Genomic DNA, 19,202 nt, shown 5'->3' on the forward strand with positions numbered 1-19,202 from the left:
GGGGGGGGGGGGGGGGGGGGGGGGAGTAAGGGACAAGTTCCTAGAAAAGTCAAGCTGAATGGTTTTCATCCCTGGACCTGGGGATGAGGAAGAGCCAGGAATCAAAGGCAGCCCTGGTTACACAGAAGGGCTGGGTCACTCCAGCACACAGGCATGCATGCCTCCTAGAAAATACCACCACCTCCACCTGAAACACGTGTGTAACTTCCCCATGCAGAGCACTGCACTGCAGACCAGAGCCAGGGGAGCCCCAGGTTACCAGCCTCAAACTACTGTAACTCTAGGCTGTCCTGGGCACCAAAATAATGTAGCAACAGCCCTGCTCTCCACCCACAAGTTGCCAGGAACAACCCTCCCCTAAGGTTGTGCCAAAGCAAAACAAACAAACAAAAACCCTCTACACATTGCCAGAGGGTTCCACTGAGGACAACATGGCTTGTGTGCCCACCACACCCTGCACCCCTAAATGGAAAGAGATCTTAGTCAACACCTGAATTTATAGACAGGGCAAGTGAACCACTAGGGAAGGGAAAGGCATGCCGGTTCTTGCCTGTACTTCCCGACCTCTAAAGCAACCTTCTCCCCTCCTTGGGTCTCGCCCCTAGAGCTGGCTGAACTTGCCCATGCTCACTGGTGAGCCATGAGGCACAGTGGCAGATCCTTTCTGGGAGGAGGTGCTAACCCTGCTGAACTTAAACCCGGAGTAGAGAATCAAACATGCGGCTGGTGAGAATGTGAGAGCCAATAAAGGAAAATGGTTTCGCAATTTTCTTAATAAACCCACCACACCTCCCAGCCACTCTGTTCCTAGATATCTACCCAAGAGCAATGAAAGTGCCCATCTAGCTGAAAACACACACACCTGCTCACGACAACCTGATCTGTAAATGACACAAACTGAACCCAACCAACCAATACCCTTACCACCAACCGGGTAAACAAAACCTAAAGCCGGCCAGTGGAATATTACTCTGCAATCAACAGTCAAGTGGCAGAAACACAGATGCTGGATGCATCTTCAAAGCAGGCTGAGTAAAAGGGGGCCTCTGCTGCATGAGCCCGTTCCTCTTTAATTCTGCAGACGACAAGGATCTGAGCTGATGGAGAGCGAACCAGAGCAAGCCGACTGTCAGGAGGAAGGGTGAGCCGCAGAGTGCGAGGAAACACAGAGGAGCCGTGGGACTATTTCTGCAGTCCACTGTGGCTTCGTGGTAAATCCAACCCCCTCAAACTACACCTGCAGGACATAAATCACACCCCTCCAGCCACAGAACTCGACTGCTCCCAGAAAGAGCACTGTAGGTGTAAAGTTGAGTCTCTCCCATCCTGCACTCAGCCACCTTCCAGAGGGTCCTGCTCCAAGCCTGGTAAGCACACTGCAGGTGGGACCCTCTGCTGTCAGTGAAAGGGGTAAGGTAACAGGCTCATCTGCTCCTTCTTCGAAGGCAGCAGGCCAGGGCACTACACACAGCGACTTCCACCCATGGCGTCCCTTCTACAACCGCAGGGACATCACTTTCATTCTGAGGGCATTGATTTCCATCCATTATACTATAATTACAGGTCTGGATTACATCTGTTAAAAAGTGACTTTGGTTGGTAGAGGAGGTTGGTCTAAAGCACGAGGACCTAAGTTCTAGTCCCAGAAGCCACTGAAAGGGAACAGGCATGGAGGTACACACCTAAACCTAAACTTGGGTGGGGGCGGGTAGACACAGACATGTCCCCAGGGCTTGCTGGTCAGTGAGAGACCACCTCAAAACATAAGGTGGACAGCTCCTGAGGAACGACATCCAAGGAAGAACTCCGACCTCCACGTACGTATACACACACACACACACACACACACACACACACACACTGAACTGCTTGCTAGTGTCTTTAGGATTCATGCCATGGAATGTGTGTGGCCTGGGTTTGAAAGCTGTCTACTCCACTCAGCTGCAGTCAGGTGAGTTTCAGGAGCACAGCGTTTGGAAATCCTCCCTCCTCCAGGACTGCAGAACCTGTCATTCCAAGCAGCCAGCTTGCCATGTGCCTCCTCCTCATGCAACTGAAACCCTCAGTCCCAGTTCTCAGCCACCACCAAGCTCTGAGAAAGGAGCCCTGCTGCTGCCTCTGCATAACTTCTGAGCAGCGCAGCCCACAAATCACAACGTGTGGAGCTGAAGGAAGCAGCCCCCTGCGGACTCTCAGGCCAGCCTTGTCTGCTTTTGTTTTCATTTGGCTTCATTAAGACGTTATAGCTGTTGTGGCTGCGGTCACTCGTTCTGGGTTCAGATCCTGCCTCAGTCACTGACAAGAATACATGACCTGAAAATGGGGCTCCATCACTTCTATCATGGGATAAACCCAGGGGACAGAAAAGGCCCCGCCCTTAGCATGAGGTCCCACAGAGAGCCCTCAGCAGGCAGTAGACAAAAGGATTAAATGGGAGGAAAGTCAGTAGTACACAAAGTGTTTAAAAGAAATTTTGGGAATCCAGAAGCAGGAGCAGCTGCCGGAGATGCCTGCAGGCAATGGTGTCATTTACAAGGCAAAACCAGTCCCTGCTGCTGGAGCAGAGCTGATCCTAAGAGCCAACCCTGCCCACCCTGGCAGCTGGCCTCTCACTGGCCCTGCTCTCTGCAGTGCCCACACCCTCTCTTCCTAAGAACTGCTCAGGACTTAAACGTGAATGGAAGCCCTGGGGAGGCGCAGGGGACAGCGTGCACTTCTATGCAGCAAGACAGACTTGGCCCAGCTGCTTCTTGCAGAGCTCTGCAGACACCTAAATGACAGTGCACCGCTGCAAATGAGCCCCCCGAAAAAGTCATGCCCCCCCCCAAGCTCGGTAGAGAATGCCAGACATCTTTACACACAGGGAGTTCCCATCCCTGTGAGCAGATGACAGGGCTTCCATGAGACTGAGAGGGGAGGGGTCTTGTTCATCTCCCCCACCTACCCTAGACCATCTTTCCAATGCTGATAAGGAACAGGAGTCAGAATCTGGTCTAAGGAATACGCAGTGTGTCCTGTGGCCCTGAATCCTGGCAGCCCTGCTGCAGGCACACCTCTGCAGGCAACTGACCAGCAACAGTTCTGTGACGTCACAGCCTGCAGACTCTCAAATAAACTCTCAAACACCTAATGAAATCTCCAGTTCAGAATAAAGGATGGCTTAGTCTTGTATCTTTAGGTCATTTTAAAAAAAAAAAAAAAAAATGGAGCTTTCAGTTGAATGTGACTCTAACAGGAGTTAAGCAACAAGAGCCAGGGTAACTGTAACCATGGAAAAGGGATCTTCTAGACACATTTCTGGAGAAGTTCACTATGATTAGTTTGACACAGCATCTTCCTACAGAACCTGAAGGCAGGTGATGTTCCAACAGTCAACATTTGCGTCCAGAATGCAGAGCAGTGCCCTCTGCCCAGCAGCAAGAGTTCAAGAGTTCCGCTGCTTCACCCCATCTCATCAGTACACACCTGCCAGATGCAGAGCCAGGCTCCAGGAGCAACTGAGAACAAGACAGATGCCTGCTCTCATAGAGAAAAAGTGCGCATACACGCATACACACACACACACACACACACACACACACACACACACAGCCTAAATTTCTATACCTGATATAAACTTGGTACACCAGGTCAGGTGAAGACATTACTATTTCTGGGGTCTCCCCAGCAGACTCTGAATACATACTCAGGTGTCCCAGCACGATCGTGGGTGTGCATACTACACAACACATGAGTCTCTATCAGTAACATGCCACACACGTGACAATCACACACAATGTGTGTGCTTCCTTTTTGGACATTACTCTGCTAAAATCATCCGTTCCTGGAACTATGTTTGTTGTGGAGGGGCCTCTGGGTAACATCTGGTGAGATAGACCAGCGCTGGGGGATAATGCTTTTGTACACTGTACAGATTTGTCACTCATTTTGGTTTAATAAAACACTGACTGGCCGGTAGCCAGGCAGGCAGTATAAGTGGAGCAAGCAAACTAAGAGAATCCTAGAAAAAGGAAAGGCAGAGATGCAGTCGACAGTCAGATACAGAGGGAACAAAAAAGAGATGAGAAATATCTTACTGAGAAAAGGCACCAAACCACATGGCTAAACATAGATAAGGATTATGGGTTGATTTAGGTTGTAAGAGCTAGTTAATAATAAACCTGAGCTAATAAGTCAATCTGTTTATAATAAATATAACCTCAGTGTATTTCTTTGGTAATGAACAGCTGTGGGACCAGGCGGAACAGAAATTTCCCTCTACATATTAGAGCAGTTCTCCGGCCTCTCAATTCCAGCCACACCAGATCAATGTGATCCTGAGTTTGGGAACAAAGGAGCAACAGGTGAGTCGTTTCAGCGTCAGGAAGACCCTTAAGACCAAAGCTGGAGCAAGATGCGGTAGCTAACACAAGAAATCCCAGTCAGGAAGATCCAAAGTTTAAAGCCAGCCTGAGCAATTCTGCCAAGAGCCCATCTCAAATAACAATTAACAATAACAGTAGTGGGTGTAACACATGTTTGTGAAACCAGCACTTGGGAGGCGGAAGCAGAAAGGTCTGCATCATCCTTCACCACATAGGCAGTTCGAGGCCAGCCTGGGATGTGTGAGACTCTGCCTGAGAAAAATATAGAAATAAAAAGGCTCAAGTCTGACCCCAAGGGGCTTAGACACAGAAATGAAGGAACAGAGGAGGGATACATTTCTCAAAGGTCCTCTGGTAACTTGGTGGGGTAGAAGCCTATCCCAGATCTGCAGGTTGGCACTGCTGTCCCCAGTAGACCAAACAGAGCCATCGAGGTTATAATCCTAAAGGCGTCATCAGTTTGCTTGGAGAAACTAGCCATGGCATTACAGGGACATCTCTGTGCTGTGACAGAACTACTGTCATAAAAGCAATCCTAGGACACCCCCTAAGCCACCAAAGTCGCACGCACACACATGAGAGAGAGGGGCAGGGAAGGGCCATTACTTCAGTCCCTCTGGGCTCATCTGTGTACTGTCCCATGGTTAACACAATTAAAAAATGCACTGTCCTCCCAAGTGTATACTACACTGGTATCCCCAGAAAAATGAGACACCCTCTCATTCAATCACCACTTAATGGACACCTGTCTCCACTATCCTTACCACACATGTGGACCCTTTGAACTCCAAGCCACCACTGGATCTGTCTTGGCAACCTTTGCCATGGACAAAAAACATGTCCATGAGGTTGCCCTCCAGGCTGGCAGAGACAGGAATACAGGGCAGTAGCTTGGGAAGCTCACCCCACAGTCATGCTCCTCTACATGCTTCCTCGGGTTTCTGTTAAAACGATGACAGAAAAGACTCCCTTACGATGTTCTGAGTATGTGATGGAACACATGGTCACACAAAGCCATTTTCAAGAGGGATGTATTACTCTCTGCTAGACAGACCTAGACAGTGCTAAGAAGGGCAGATAAAACGGCTGCATCCATCAGGGGAGTCAAGCGCTCCAGCCACACCCTCAGCAGTGAAAGCAAGCCACTGCCCAGGCCACAGGTAAAAGACAGTAACTTAGCTTCCCACAAAAACGAGGTTTTGTAGCTCTAACTTGGATTTCTCTAGCTAGACCACCTGCAACCCAAAAATCCTAAGCCTGCCAGGCACCTGCATCCCACCGAGAGTAGATGTTGGGTTCTGGAAAAGAAGCCCCAGTTCCTAGAGTTCCATGGGGTTCTGAATCCTGTGTGACAGCTCTCTGAGCCTCAGGCTGAGGGCTCAGTGCCTATCAATGGCCTCAGTCCCACCATGTCATAAGCTTTCCAACCTTCTGCCGTCCTCCACAGAGCCCACCCTCCGGCTCATTCTCAGCAGGCCAGAAGCAAGCTCTGGACCCCTGTACCTCAAGGTTAGAATCGATGGTAAAAACCTGTATATGACCAAATACACACACCTGGAGCTGACAGACAGATGACACCACGTGACATATATTTAGTGCATTTTACAAAAGTCTGATTGGTTAGGAGACCTCAGGGCCATTATGACCCAGGCGGCCTGGACTGTAGAGTCTCAACCAGTTTAAGCACTCCTGGGTCAATCCAGTCCACAGAGCAAGGATACAGTCACCTCATTCACAAGAAACTTGTGTATACCACAAACACCAACCTGCTTAATAATCTACAGCAGCAAGAGGCTGTATTACTACTGTCCCTGCCTCCCCAGAACTCCGAGCCCATCCCTGCGGACAGGGACACATCTACATCTCCCTTCCACCCAAACCTCACAGGCCCTGCACCCACGTTACTAGAATAAAACTTCAGGCTTCTCACCACCTCTCCTGCGGCCTGAAGTTCACAGGCACCATTAGGCTGCCCTCCTGCCACATCTTCTAGAGCTATCTGCTTCCCACCGTCCCAGACTCCTGCCTGGTCTCCTACCTCCCTTCACTCACAACCGCCCATTGTCCACCATACGAGCGGGGCCACTTAGCCCCACCATCTCTGTCCTGCAGTCGTGTGTAGGCCTGGACAGCCGCCTCATGCCCTCCCACTAGCCAGCTTCTGAGGCCCTCCCTGCCCTCCACTCCACAGAAGAGGCAGTGCTCATCTGCCGGCCCCACAAGCCTCAGAGGCCAACTCTGCCTGCTGCAAGGCCTGGAGAGCATCTTTCTATTGCTCCCCCATTAGCCTCTTCCCATCCCAAACAAAGTGAGGAGAAGCGAGGCCCTCCCACCACCAGCCCTCAAAATAAATATTTGTCTTTGCAAAGCCACTGGAGAAATTCACACAGCCCTGATCCACGGCCCTGTGTCCTTCCTGGTTGGCCCAGTGCAGTCGGGGCTGGTTAGAGGGGGAAGGGCCGCTCCTGGGACAGAGCACTGAGAACAAAGAAAACAACCCCTTGAGAATCCAGTTGGCAACACTTGGCTTTTCTTTCTTCCTTTGTGTCTTAGCTCTAATTGTACAAACAACAGCAACTGAATTGTGTTAATATGTTGTCATTAGGACCGCAGACAGCTGGGGCCAAGTTCCAGAGCCAGTTGCCTTTCAAATACCAAGGAGAACACAGCACTCAACCCCGGGGGGTGGGAGGGGGGCGGGTGCAGAGGGTGAGGGGAGACTGCAATGAGCAGCTTGACTACACACCCCAACTGCCCAACATCCGCCCCAGGCCTGGCAGAACCCATCCACAGGACAGAGCTACTCACTACAGGACTGCACACACAGTGACGTATAAATAACGTGTTATTCAGTCAACAAGAGAAGAGCCATCAGGCAATCCTAGAACTAAAGCTTGATGCCTAAGCCCGAGAGAGAAGAGTGCCGGTCACTCAGATCTTTAAAGCTAACGGTAAGGAGGATGACCCTAGACAGGAAGGCGACAATCAGCCTGCCATTCTGAGTATTCTAAAGTGAACCCATTTTTGTCTAGGCAGTGGCTGTCCTGACTACTGTATGCAGAGTGAAGGAGGAAGCCAGAGGACTCTAGTTCCCTTCCAGCCTGTTCCCAACAGACACGAGGACATAAGTGGGCAAAAGACTTCTCTGAGAACATGCCCTGCAATGTCGGCACCCGCGTGCCAGCCGGCAGAACAAGAAACAGACAGTACAGCTAAGCCTAGCCCCTGCCACCCATGTCTGGTCAACTTTAATTAGTATACAAAACCTTCCTATAACGTGGTGTCCTTGTTATATGTCAAAACAAGGGGTTCCCAAATGTGAGGGAGCCTGGAGTCCTGTCAATCCCACCATTCCCAAGCCCCCAGCAGTCTAGGACCTCTGGTCACTGCCATAGGTGGGCGAGCAGGACTCCAGAAGCCACACGACTCACACATCAGAGCTTTAAAGCATGCGTGACAGTTAGTACTGACCATCGGCTGACATCCTAGGAGATGACCCTCTAGCCATGTTCCTAAGAGTTTCTGGACTAGGTTAATCGAGGTGAGAAAACACACAGTAAATGGAGGTGACGCTATCGTATAGGCTGGGATCCCAGACTAAGTCAAAAGGGAATAGGGAGCTGAGCACCAGCGTTCAACTCTCTCTCTCTCTCTGCTCCTTGACAGCGGTATAACATGACAGCCGCCTCATTCTCCTGCCACCATGCCTCCCTGCTGCAACAGACTGCACCCTTCAACTGGGGCACAATATACTTGTCCTTCCTTAAGTTGGTCCTGTCAGGTGTTCTGTCCTCGTAATGACAAATGTGACCAATACAAATCCTCCCCAGTACCGAGAGTAACGGGACTCTTGTGAAAACAGAAGTAACAGTGCTAAGTTGTTTTCAAATGTCCTCAGTTTGTAGGCCCACAAACTAAAATGCTTGTATAAAAACTAAACATTCCTGAAATGACCACTTCTCATTTAGACTGTGACCAGAGACAACGGTGGAAAGAGATCTGGCCAGGCCTGTCCTGAGCTGTCTTCAGCACGGTCCTATTGGCTAGAGCCTATTGCATACCAGCACGACTGGACGCGGTCAAGGAAGTATTTGGAATTCTTCTCCCAGAAGCCGACTGTCTCCCACCCTTAAAAGCTCCTACCCATGATGCTAATGACAGGCAGCCAGCATGCGCAGCTTTGAGGCTGAGACAGTTGCTTGTATAGAAACACTGAACAAACACTCCAACACTGCAGCCCGAAAAAGACAATCCCCACCAAACAGCGGGAGAAGTGTGAAATGTGCAAATGAGCTTGCTTAAACAAAAACCCAATCTGCTCCCAGAGCGTGCAGGGTGGCCACCTGTTCAGGGCTGGTGGAGTCCTGATTACAGAGGAAGAAACAATACCAGGGAGATGACAGCCCCCTTTTGGGTCCTGGTCCCCACCCTCAAGCCTATATTTAGGCTGCTCTCTATGGAAAATGTCCCGACCCTGCACACAAACAAGCTATTTGGCTGGTTATTCAAAGGATCCATTAACAACCTCTTCTGCCCACCACGTGGTATCTGCTCTCCTCCCTTCCTGGTCACAGAAACAACCCCGGTGCCCCTCTGGCCTCTGGCCCTGGTCAGCTGTGAGCACACAGCACAGGAAGGAGACCGCACTCAAAAGACTACACTGTCCTGTCCATGGGCATCTCCGATCTCAGGGAAGCCATGTCTGGGTCCAGGTTCCAGAGCACTAGACAAGGGAGGCCAAAAGTCCCTCCCACCTCCTGAGAGGCCAGGACTCCCTGCAGCACCACAAAAAGCCTTTCTTCTCCAATCTCAGAACAAAATAACAGATGCTGCAAAGATTAGAGATTAACATCTGCAGAGTGCATTTTCTTTCTCAGAGAAAGGTACCTAACAAAGAGACAGAATTATGTAGCTAAGCGCCAGATCAGAACCCCAAACCTCAGCTTTAAAAATAACTAAGCCTCATCCGGCTTTTCCAGACTCAATCACTTAGGCTGGGATGCAAAAGTGCCTGAGTGTCAGGAAGGGGACACAGGTCTGATTAAGTGCTGGAACCATGAAGCAAAACCAACAGAGATGGGAACAGCAGGTACAGAGGGGAGTAAAGAGAGGGAGGAAAAGGGTAAAATAACAGTAAGGATGTCAGAAAATCATAGTATTCACACTATTATCTATCTAAAAATACGTATAATGTACACAAGTCAGTGTGTAAATATACATAGTTTAAGTGGAATTTTCCCATCTGGGCTGACTCTCCCTCCAAAAGTTACAGACCAGATAACACAAACACCAACACTAGACATGAGACCTGCTTATTGTTCAGGATGGTCCAAGAGACTCTCAAAATAGTGTAGGCTACTGCTATTGCCCCTGGTTATGCCCCAGAGGTAGAAGATAAATACCTACTGCTAAAGCTATCCATGCACTGCAGATATGACCTAAGCTGGATCTGACATGAAATCTCCTCCTTTAGGGCTAGCTCTTATGGTACCAGAAGGGGCCATGCAAGCTTCCAATGGAGGGAAGCAACCAAAAGTCTTACCCAGCCATGACACCTATGAACCATAACCACCCTAAGGGTGCAGTATTGGCACAGACAGCTTGGCGATAACCACAGCTCTCCAAATGGACTTAAGGCCACTCAACAGGAAGGAAGTTATGATCCAGGGCTAGTGAAGGAGTACTCACAACTACTACTTTGTTAAACCAGCAAAAACCCTAATTCTAAAGATTTATCCTCATACCCACAGATAAGTGTAATTCCCCCTCATCAAAGAAATTTCTCTTTGCAATAAACAGAGATCATTATAGAAATCAATAATCAATCAAAATGCAGAGTTGTTGAGCCCAGTCACAACGGATAGGTCTACAACACAACTCACAACTCCTGGACCCGCCAACATAGCTCCCTGAACATGACTTGAACAAAGATGGCACCAGCAGACACGCTAAAGTGGAAGAGAGAAAACTCATGAGGCCTCAAACCCAGAACAAAAAAAAAAAAAAACTATATGCAACTAAGAAACGCTGAGAGTGGGAGAAATAGTCTTCCCCTAGGAGTAGCCCCCCAAGGGTTTATCTAACACCAGATGGCCAGCCCTGAAATCGCACGCTCGTGCGTGCGTGTGTGTGTGTGTGTGTGTGTGTGTGTGTGTGTGTGTAAACACAAACAAGTAACATTATACAGGCTAAGCAGGTTGTATTTATATATTCTGGAATACACAGGGACACCCCAACAGTAAAAGAGAGGTCATGAATTTGAAAGAAAGTCGGGGTAGGAGTAACATAAAAGGGTTTAGAGGGAGGAAAAAGAAGTGAGAAATGAAAAAATATACATGTTCTCAACCTTTTTAAAATTACTTTAAGAAAAATAAAAAACAGCCGGGTGGTGGGGGGGCACACCTTTAAACTCAGCACTTGGGAGGCAGAAGCTGGTGGACTTCTGAATTAGAGCCCAGCCTGGTTCAGAGGGAGTTCCAGGACAGCCAGTACTACACAGAGAAACCCTGTCCTAAAACAAAAACAAAAACAAGCAAACACCCAGGGTTGCAGGCAGCTGGAGTGAGGCTCGCAAACCATAAAGACCTGGAGGCCAACAAGGGAAGGAGTGATGAGAAGCAGGGATCCGGCTGCAGCAGAGGAAAAGTTCTGGTTTGGACAAAAACAGAGGTGACGGTTGTGGGGCCACGGGATTTGCTGTCCCTGCAGCTGCAGGACTTGTCTTCGGGCTCCTCCGTGACTCCTGTGAACTGCAGATAACATGTAGCATCTCTTTCAGAGATGCTCTCAACTGCTGGGAAACAGTGGTGACAACATGGATCATCTACCAAGGTACCATGAGAAGCAAAGACTGATGAACCCATCTAAATAGGCAGGGGAAGAAGTCCACAGAAATACAGAGGATTTCTTATTTAGAAATAAGAAATCTTATTTAGAGGAAATGGGATACCAGAGAATTCCATTCTGTACTGGACCCTTGTCTAGGCCTACTGTCCCCCTGACCTCCAGAACTCCACACTCAGGGGGTGCCCACTCCTTCTATGATCATCACGGGGACAAGGGAAACTTGCACCCGAAACCATTCAAACTGGCGTCCAGCCTTTCATCATTGTTCAGACTTTTTGACATTGCCAACTTCCTAAGCAACTGGGTAGGGATGCCACTGCTAGCTATGAATACTGCAGGCCAGAACAAATGTCCAGCGAAAGAAACTGTCCAGGACTCAAAATGAGATCCCTGGGTTACAGATCTTCCTAGAAATACAGGTTCCCAGGGCCACTCCAGCCCCACAGAACCAGGGAGCTGCTATCTGTCTCTGCAAGCCCTCAACATCATTACATTAGTGACACAGCCTGCCGCTCACTGATCCCTCTGGACCACGCTGATTCTCTCCATTTAACCGGCGGCTCCTGTCAGAAAGAACCACCAACCTCTGCAGACCACTGATTCAGAAATGTTGCCAATATTCATCAAGATTTTCCTTCCCTACCTGCAAACAGTAAAGAAAATGGCATGATATTTTGGTCCCATGAAGGTCATGATCTATAGATCTACAAGTTGCCCAGCCCCCAACTTCTATACTCTGGATGCAGTTTTCACTGCTGCTGGAGGATAATTCAGTTCACACCCCTAACGAGGCAAAAAGGAACTGTGCCCTGGGAGGAAACAGCTGCCCAGGTCCAGGGCATTATTCTAGTACAGATCCTGACCCACCAAAGCCCTGAGGACTCAAACGTTGAGTGAGGCCTGAGTTCCGTCCTCGGGAGCTCCTGGCTTTCCAGGATGGAAGGAGGACAGCAGCTGAGCCAAGGGCAGCTGGCACACAGAGCAAGGAAGGCCTTAACTCCAGAAAGGCAATACCAGCTGTGGGTAGCTCTGGCCTGTATCAGGTCCCATGGCATCTCTAAGAAAGAACATCCACACCACACCTAAAAGTCACGAGACTGTGAGGGCTCCCAGGGCTGGCTGGGCATGAGGTGTCTACAGGAAGCAGCACCTGGCCAACGGTGTCGTTTCTAAAGGCGATAGTGAAACTGCCACCTCTGATTAGACCTGAACTATGACCAGCACGGCAGACAGAGCCCAAGGAAAAGGAGAGCCGGCCGTGGCAGTAGGAAGAAACTTTTTTCCCTAAACATACACACCTGCAGTAACCAGACTAAACAAACTCTTACGGAGTTTACTGTATTAAGCAACTCCACAGAGAACAAGATGCCTTGCTTACAGGGCACATCCCCAAGCCTGTCTCTTCCTGGGTCAAAGGCTCAGAGAGATGACGATGGGAATCACACATAGCAGGGGCTCGTCAATTCTACCTCATGCAAGGAGGCTTGGCCCAGGCAAATCATCTCCCCCAGATACGTTTTCTACACTTCCGGGTTGCAAAGGTGTGTTGGAAAACAGTTTCCTCTGAGACTGAAACATCCCACCCTGCAGGTGAACTCTTTAAACAGGAAGGGGGACAACTCAAAATAGCTCCAGGCGTCCCTGACTGACCAGATTCACTAGGCCCCTCTCTCCCGGAGTAAGCAATAAAGGTTAGAGTCCCTCTCAGCCCAGCCAAGCTACAAAGACAACGCAAAGATCTGAAAGCTGCCTGGAAGAAGAGAAAGCAGAGGAGCTGTTTGGGAGAGGTTTAGACCAAATCAGTCACTCAGAAAGAACACTCCAACCTGTTGAGCTGCCTGTAGGCTGTGCAGTGTGCAGTGTGCTCCAGGTTCCCAGCTTTAGTGGGCTTTGGCTACACAGCTGTCTTCGAGTCATTCCTGCTCCTGTAAGAAACCCCTCACCCGCCGGGCGGTGGTGGCACACGCCTTTAATCCCAGCATTCGGGAGGCAGAGGCAGGAGGATCTCTGTGAGTTCGAGACCAGCCTGGTCTACAATAGCTAGTTCCAGGACAGGCTCCAAAACCACAGAGAAACCCTGTCTTGAAAAAAAAAAAAAAAAAAAAAAAGAAACCCCTCACCCATATTCCTGTTAGTATAAACCCAATAAAACTCACTGGTTCTCCAATCTGGATTCTGGTCATATCTGTACTTCAATCCAGGCATGAGGTCCCTTTCCAGAGTAAGTGTGCTATGCCTCCCCAGGAAAAGTTTTGTCACACAGCAGGGGGATAGCCATGTTTGGGGATTACCATACAATGAACTGGCATAACACAGGTTAAGGACTTAGCACTCCACTGGGCACAAATGTTCAACAACACAGCTGCATCATGGGACTGAGCAGACTCCCTGCCATCTTCCAAGGTTTCCCAAATGCTCAGGCTGAGAAATCAAACTTTCACATATCCGTGTCCACCTCAGAGGACCATGGAAAGCTCATGCTCTCCCTGCCCTAGTCATCCTGTGGAAGATCAAGGCAAAACAGGTGTCTACAGAGCAGTCACCTAGTAAAGAGAGCAACAAGAACCCTGGATGAGGAGGTGGGTGTCTCCACTTCAGAGACTGGCTGGATTTCCCAGCGGTGCCTGGGAAGCTGGGAAGCGTACTGCTGGGCTGAATGAGCGAGCACTAGGCAAACACATGGATCCTGGCTCCACTGCTGGCAAGCTGAATTACAGTGTGTGACTGCTAATAGAGGCTTTAGCCTTGAAAGAACGACAAGCTTTATTTAACAAGAGAAGCAGTTGGCCGGTGCACTTCAATCCATCCACCCCAGACAAAGTCTTTGACAGCCAGAGGGGAAGCTTACCCAGGAGGCTTGACTAGAGGTGAGGTGGGTCCCAAGCTCACTTCTGGGCATGACATGATACATGCTACATCCCACAACATGCCACACCCCTGCAGGACACCCCAGACATCTGCTGGGCTTGATGTGAAACTAATCATTAATATTTCCCTAAATACTCGAGACTCGGGGGTTAAGAAGATTCTCAGAGTAAGAAATAAAAACTAAAGAAAATTGGAAAATAAACAAACAAAAGGTAACATTTTTAAACAAGGTTGAGGATGGAAATCACATGTATCTCAGGCCTAGAGACAGTATCCCCAACATATTGCTATTTGGGAACTTCAGTGGGCTCTTGCAACTAAATAAAATATATCTTACTCATCTTTATGAGATTTTCCAACGAGGCCAAAACGGACTCACTGTGACAAGAGCAGCAACCAAAACATCCTCCTCTTTCCCAAGGTCATTCCTCGCCCCAAGAGCAAAAATTTATGTAGATGCCAGAAAACAGTGAGGTTTTAAACACACTATGACAGAGCCAAATGCTGGCGGGCGGGCGATGTCATCACAAAAACCATATCTTCAAAAGTCCTCCTAAACTGAAAGGGCTCCTGTTATGCCAATCCCAAGGCCTTGATAAAGAGGCCACAGACGGGAGAAAGGGCTAATTAGACAGCTTTGGAAATGACAGGTTTGGTCTCATGAGGCAAGTGATTTTTTTAAAATATTTATGATGATATGCATATCTTTTTCCTGAAAGATTCACATTTTTGCTTTTCTCATGCTCATTCCTAGTCATAAGGGGATCTGGGTCGGCCTCTGACAGGGATGGGGTTTCACTTCAGTTACTATGGTGATCCAGCACTAATCATGGGTTCTCCAAATTTATACCTTCCCGGTTCAATATTAGTGGAGATACAGGTATCCAAATTTGGTTTTGCTTAACCTTTTTTTTTTTAAGATTTCTGTGTGTGTGTGTGTGTGTGTGTATGTGTGTGTGTGTGTGTGTGGTTGTGTGTGTGTGTCTGTCTGTCTGTCTGTATATACCTGCAAAGGCCAAAAGAGGGTACCAGATCTTTTTGGAGCTGGAGTTACAGGCACCCACCTGACATGGGTAGGTACTGAAAACCAAACTTAGATCATACAGAAGAGCAGCAATGCTCCTAACCACTGATCTATTTCTCCAACCCAAGAGCTACTAATCAGTGAGAAGCCACAGACACCCCCAAAGCAGACCCCCCTCACAGGCTACTACTATACTCTTAGTTCTAGAATTTGATAATAAGACCCTGTTGCTGAACATACCATATACTTGAGTCCCAGGACATGAAAAAAAATCAAGCTGGTATTGACCTTGGAGTTGCATCCTTATTGGTTAACTTTCACAGTACTGGAAAGTTTTATTTATGCTACCAAGAATGAAGTTTTTGACCAATTTAGCCAGTTATGAATCCCACAAGCTACAACAATGACTGCCTGGCAAGCTTGGCATATAGCAAGATATGCATTAGTGGCACAAATGTTATAGGAATAACCAGCCACTTTCTGGTTGGCTTTAAATCCTGTACCAAGAGATATACTCTAGGCCTGGTACTGCTAACTAGGCCAGAAACTCTTGACCAGCTAGGTTATAGGTCCCAGAGAGAGAACTTAATACTATTATTCTGCTAAGTGGACACAGTAATAAACTGCCCCCTAAACTAATCTCTATACCCATAGATCTGTGCGTCTCTCAACCCTCATCAGAGAAGCTTCTTTTTGCAGTAGATGGAGATTAATAGAGACCCACCGCAGATCAGTATGCAGGGAATAAAAGAGACTAGGCGTGCTCAGCTCCAAATGGAACATCTGTATAACACCCCCTTCCCCCTGTGAGACTCAGGAATCACAGCACAAGGGAGTCAGAAAGACTGTTGTGGATGTCTGCAGTGAAACAGTATTTGCTGGACATGGACAGCACGGCACACATGAACAAAAGGCAGCTGTGACTGCACACGCAACACCAAGTCTGCCAAAATCCCAGGATGGATGCGGAGGGGTCATGAAGTCCCCCACCCTAGCTTATTGACCGCTGAGGGAAGGAAGAGCCCATTTTCTTCAGGGATGCTGCCCCTACAAAAGCAACCCATGCTGCAGCGGAGGGTCCTACACCCGTGCACATACAGACAGCACTGTATGTGGACTCCGTGTGTTTTTAAAGAGAGCAAGAAAGCACATGAAGTTCTGAGGGGAAATGGAATTGATTGGCAGGCAGAGTTGATTAGAACACATTACATGCATGCGTGATATTTTCAATAAAAAGTGTTTGTTCTCTTCTCACTCAAGCACATCATGCTACCACAACTTTGCAACCCTCTCCCCATGCCAAACATGCACGGAGCAATGTAAGATCTGCCCATATCTTAACACGGACATGGAAAGACCATTCCATTATAACAAATGAGCCAGGATCTAATTAGAAGAGGAAAGGTGAGATCCTGAAAGACTTAAGCTTTGGGAAGCCAGAGAGACCAGGGGCCTAAATCACCCCTTAGGTCAGAGGTGCTGTTGAACAACTTCCCTCGTGTGTTCAGGGGTCATCACCCTCTCATACCTCTACCTCCTCCTCTATAAGACAGGGCCATTGTGAATAGCAAACCATCTGTGCTCAGGCTCTCCCCAAATGAGCAGTGTACCACTGTGGTGAACGGCAGAAAGAACAGAGGCAGATACGAACGCTTCTCCAGTCCCGCAGAATTTACTACAGTCCTGGCATAACGTAGGCATTCCTCGTCCTAACAAAAACAATAGCATTATCAAAGTCCCCAGCAGCAGGATCCATCCATCAGTTTTAGTTTTCCTGAGAATGACAAAGGTTATAGCCAAAACAACGGGACTCGATAGCATCAGCTATCAAGAAAAACTCACTGTGGAAGAACAATTTTAAAAAGAGAGAAATGCAACCACATCCTCTTGCTGGAAGTCCAAAACCCCACAGTGCAGCTTTAAGACTGGGAAATGAGTCACACCCAGCTGGAGGCCTTCCTCTCCTCCCGAGCAAGGAGCTCCAGTCAGGTGCATTCCATCCCTGGCACCAGCTTTCTGAGGGTTTCATCAGACTCCAGTACACGCTGCCAGAGAGCTGAGCAGAGTAACCTGAGAGAAACATGAGCACCAGTCAGTGCTTCCGACAGGGACCCAGACATTGCTCTCAACGGAACCCCTCACTACATCGCCTCTCCATCAGCTGGGAGGTGTCCCCCAAAACACCACAAGACTCCACATCCCACAGAAGCTTTGGCTCTTAATGGGCCTGGAAGCATCTGAAGTCAGCACAGCAGCTATGAACACTCAGGGGGCCCGGGGATGCATTCAGAGCCAGTATTCACAGGGACAGAACTTGTTATGACCCTCCCCTGGAATTAGAATATATCCCGTGGATAGTTAGTCCGTCTCCCAGCCTGCCTGGGATGTGGTTCAAGTACACGAGGCTGCCAAATGCCAAGGGGATCAACAACACGGCGTTCACCTTCTCCACCCAAGCGGCCAAGTTTTAAACCCAAACACTTAAGGGTTAGAAGTTCAGACTGAGGAGAAGCCTTATGCGGAGGCGAAGAGGGCAGAACCTGCACCTGCTTTGAACACACTCCTGCCGGACTTGGAAGGCTCCCATGCTCCTCAACAGAGGACTCACCAGCCTTTGGCAGGCACGGCAGTGTACTAGGACAAGCCACCCGCAGGCCTTGCACTGTCACTGGCCAACAGCAACTCAAGAGGACAGGCTGCGAATCCACTGGCTGATCACATTGCCCACTTAGATACCACCTGCTCCCCCCAGGTAAGTGATGGCAGGCCCAGAGAAAGCAAACAAGGAAACAGCTCAGGCACCTAGTAGCAGAGAAACGGGAGCCATTAGTGGTCCAAAGAGAACACAGGCAAAGCAGCCAGCTCCATCCTCTCCTGCGGGGATACTGCCTTGCCTGACACTGGGGGTCAGGACCGCATCTGCACACAGGCTTACAGGCAACAGCATCATCCACTTTTCCTCCTCCTCTTGGGTGACTCCCAAGTGGCAGGTGTATCCAAGTGCCCCCTTTAGCAAGAGAGTGTGGAAGTGTCCTGCCTCCCTTAGAAGGGTCATAATTTGACCCAGGACTTTGGTTCCAAACGCCCAGTGTTTGCCCGAGGGCAGGCAGATCTGCACTAAGACATGATGCTGACTGAGTCCCACTGGCTCCCTGCGTGCTCCAAGTCCAAATGCCTCCCATGTATCCGCGAACTGGGAAAAAAAGGACAGCCATGAAGCAACTGAACAGGCTGGCCGGCACAGCACCCCCAGCAGCAGAGCTTCTCAAAACACATCTTCAACGTCCATGCAAAACGCTCAAGCCAGGCCTGATAACCTGTCACGGATCGAGTGGCGCCATCCCAGGCAGCTGCCCCCAGGCGTCGGCTGGGCCGGAACGGGACATGCGGGCGGCCCAGGACGCAGCGGCACCGTGCCACTTTCTCACAGGAGAGACTCTATTGTCCATTATCAAATGAACGCTGACGATCCATCGTCCCTGGCAGGCTGGCTGCACTGCCGGCCTTGCGGGGCAAGAAGCACCGCAGTGCTCTCTCGGCCGGGCAGCCGCGTGTGTACACACGCACGCACACACGCGCGCACACACCCCGCCGCTCCACGGGCGCCCGCTCCCCCGCGCTTTCCAGAAGCCCCGGGGCGGCCTGGCCCTCACCTTCGATGGCGATGACGTGCTCCCGGATCTGGTTCTGCAGCACCGGCTCCTCCACGCGCTCCAGCAGCTCGTAGATAGAGTAGATGTTGGGATGGACCGACTCGAAGCGCTGGATCTCGGCCCGGATGGCAGCCGAGTTGGCCAGCTGCTGCTGGTAGTTCATGGTGCAGGCACAGCGCCCAGAGCCGCGCGCCCCCCGTCGCCGCCGCCCGGCGCCCCGGAGCCCGCGGGCCACCGAGACCCGGGGCGCCGCAGCCCCCGGGGAGCACGGAGAGAGGAGGCGCAAAAAGAAAGGCGAGGATGAGGCAGTAGAGGGGCTCAGTTCATGGCCGGGACGCACGTCCCGGGTCAGCGGGCCGTCCGGGAAGACCGCGGCGCCATGGAGCGCGACCGGCCGCGGAGGAGGCTCGCTCAGGCGCCTTCCCGCGCCGCAGCCGCCTGCACCCC

At 49.9% G+C, this 19,202-nt stretch overlaps 1 protein-coding gene across 2 annotated transcripts in view; it reads right to left on the bottom strand.

Moving 5' to 3' along the window:
* Nucleotides 1-18,933, bottom strand: part of Agap1 (ArfGAP with GTPase domain, ankyrin repeat and PH domain 1) — a 446,708-nt gene extending 427,775 nt beyond the window's left edge. For both annotated transcript variants that reach the window (XM_050163111.1, XM_050163110.1), the window contains exon 1: nt 18,756-18,933. In XM_050163111.1, the coding sequence (XP_050019068.1) occupies nt 18,756-18,918 (163 nt within the window). In that variant the 5' untranslated portion in view covers nt 18,919-18,933. The remainder of the gene's footprint in view (nt 1-18,755) is intronic.
* Nucleotides 18,934-19,202: the final 269 nt, after the last annotated feature.

Source organism: Alexandromys fortis, unplaced genomic scaffold (assembly GCF_014885135.2).
Source record: "Alexandromys fortis isolate MF-2015 unplaced genomic scaffold, M_Fortis_MF-2015_v1.1 scaffold_139, whole genome shotgun sequence".
Lineage (NCBI taxonomy): Eukaryota > Metazoa > Chordata > Mammalia > Rodentia > Cricetidae > Alexandromys > Alexandromys fortis.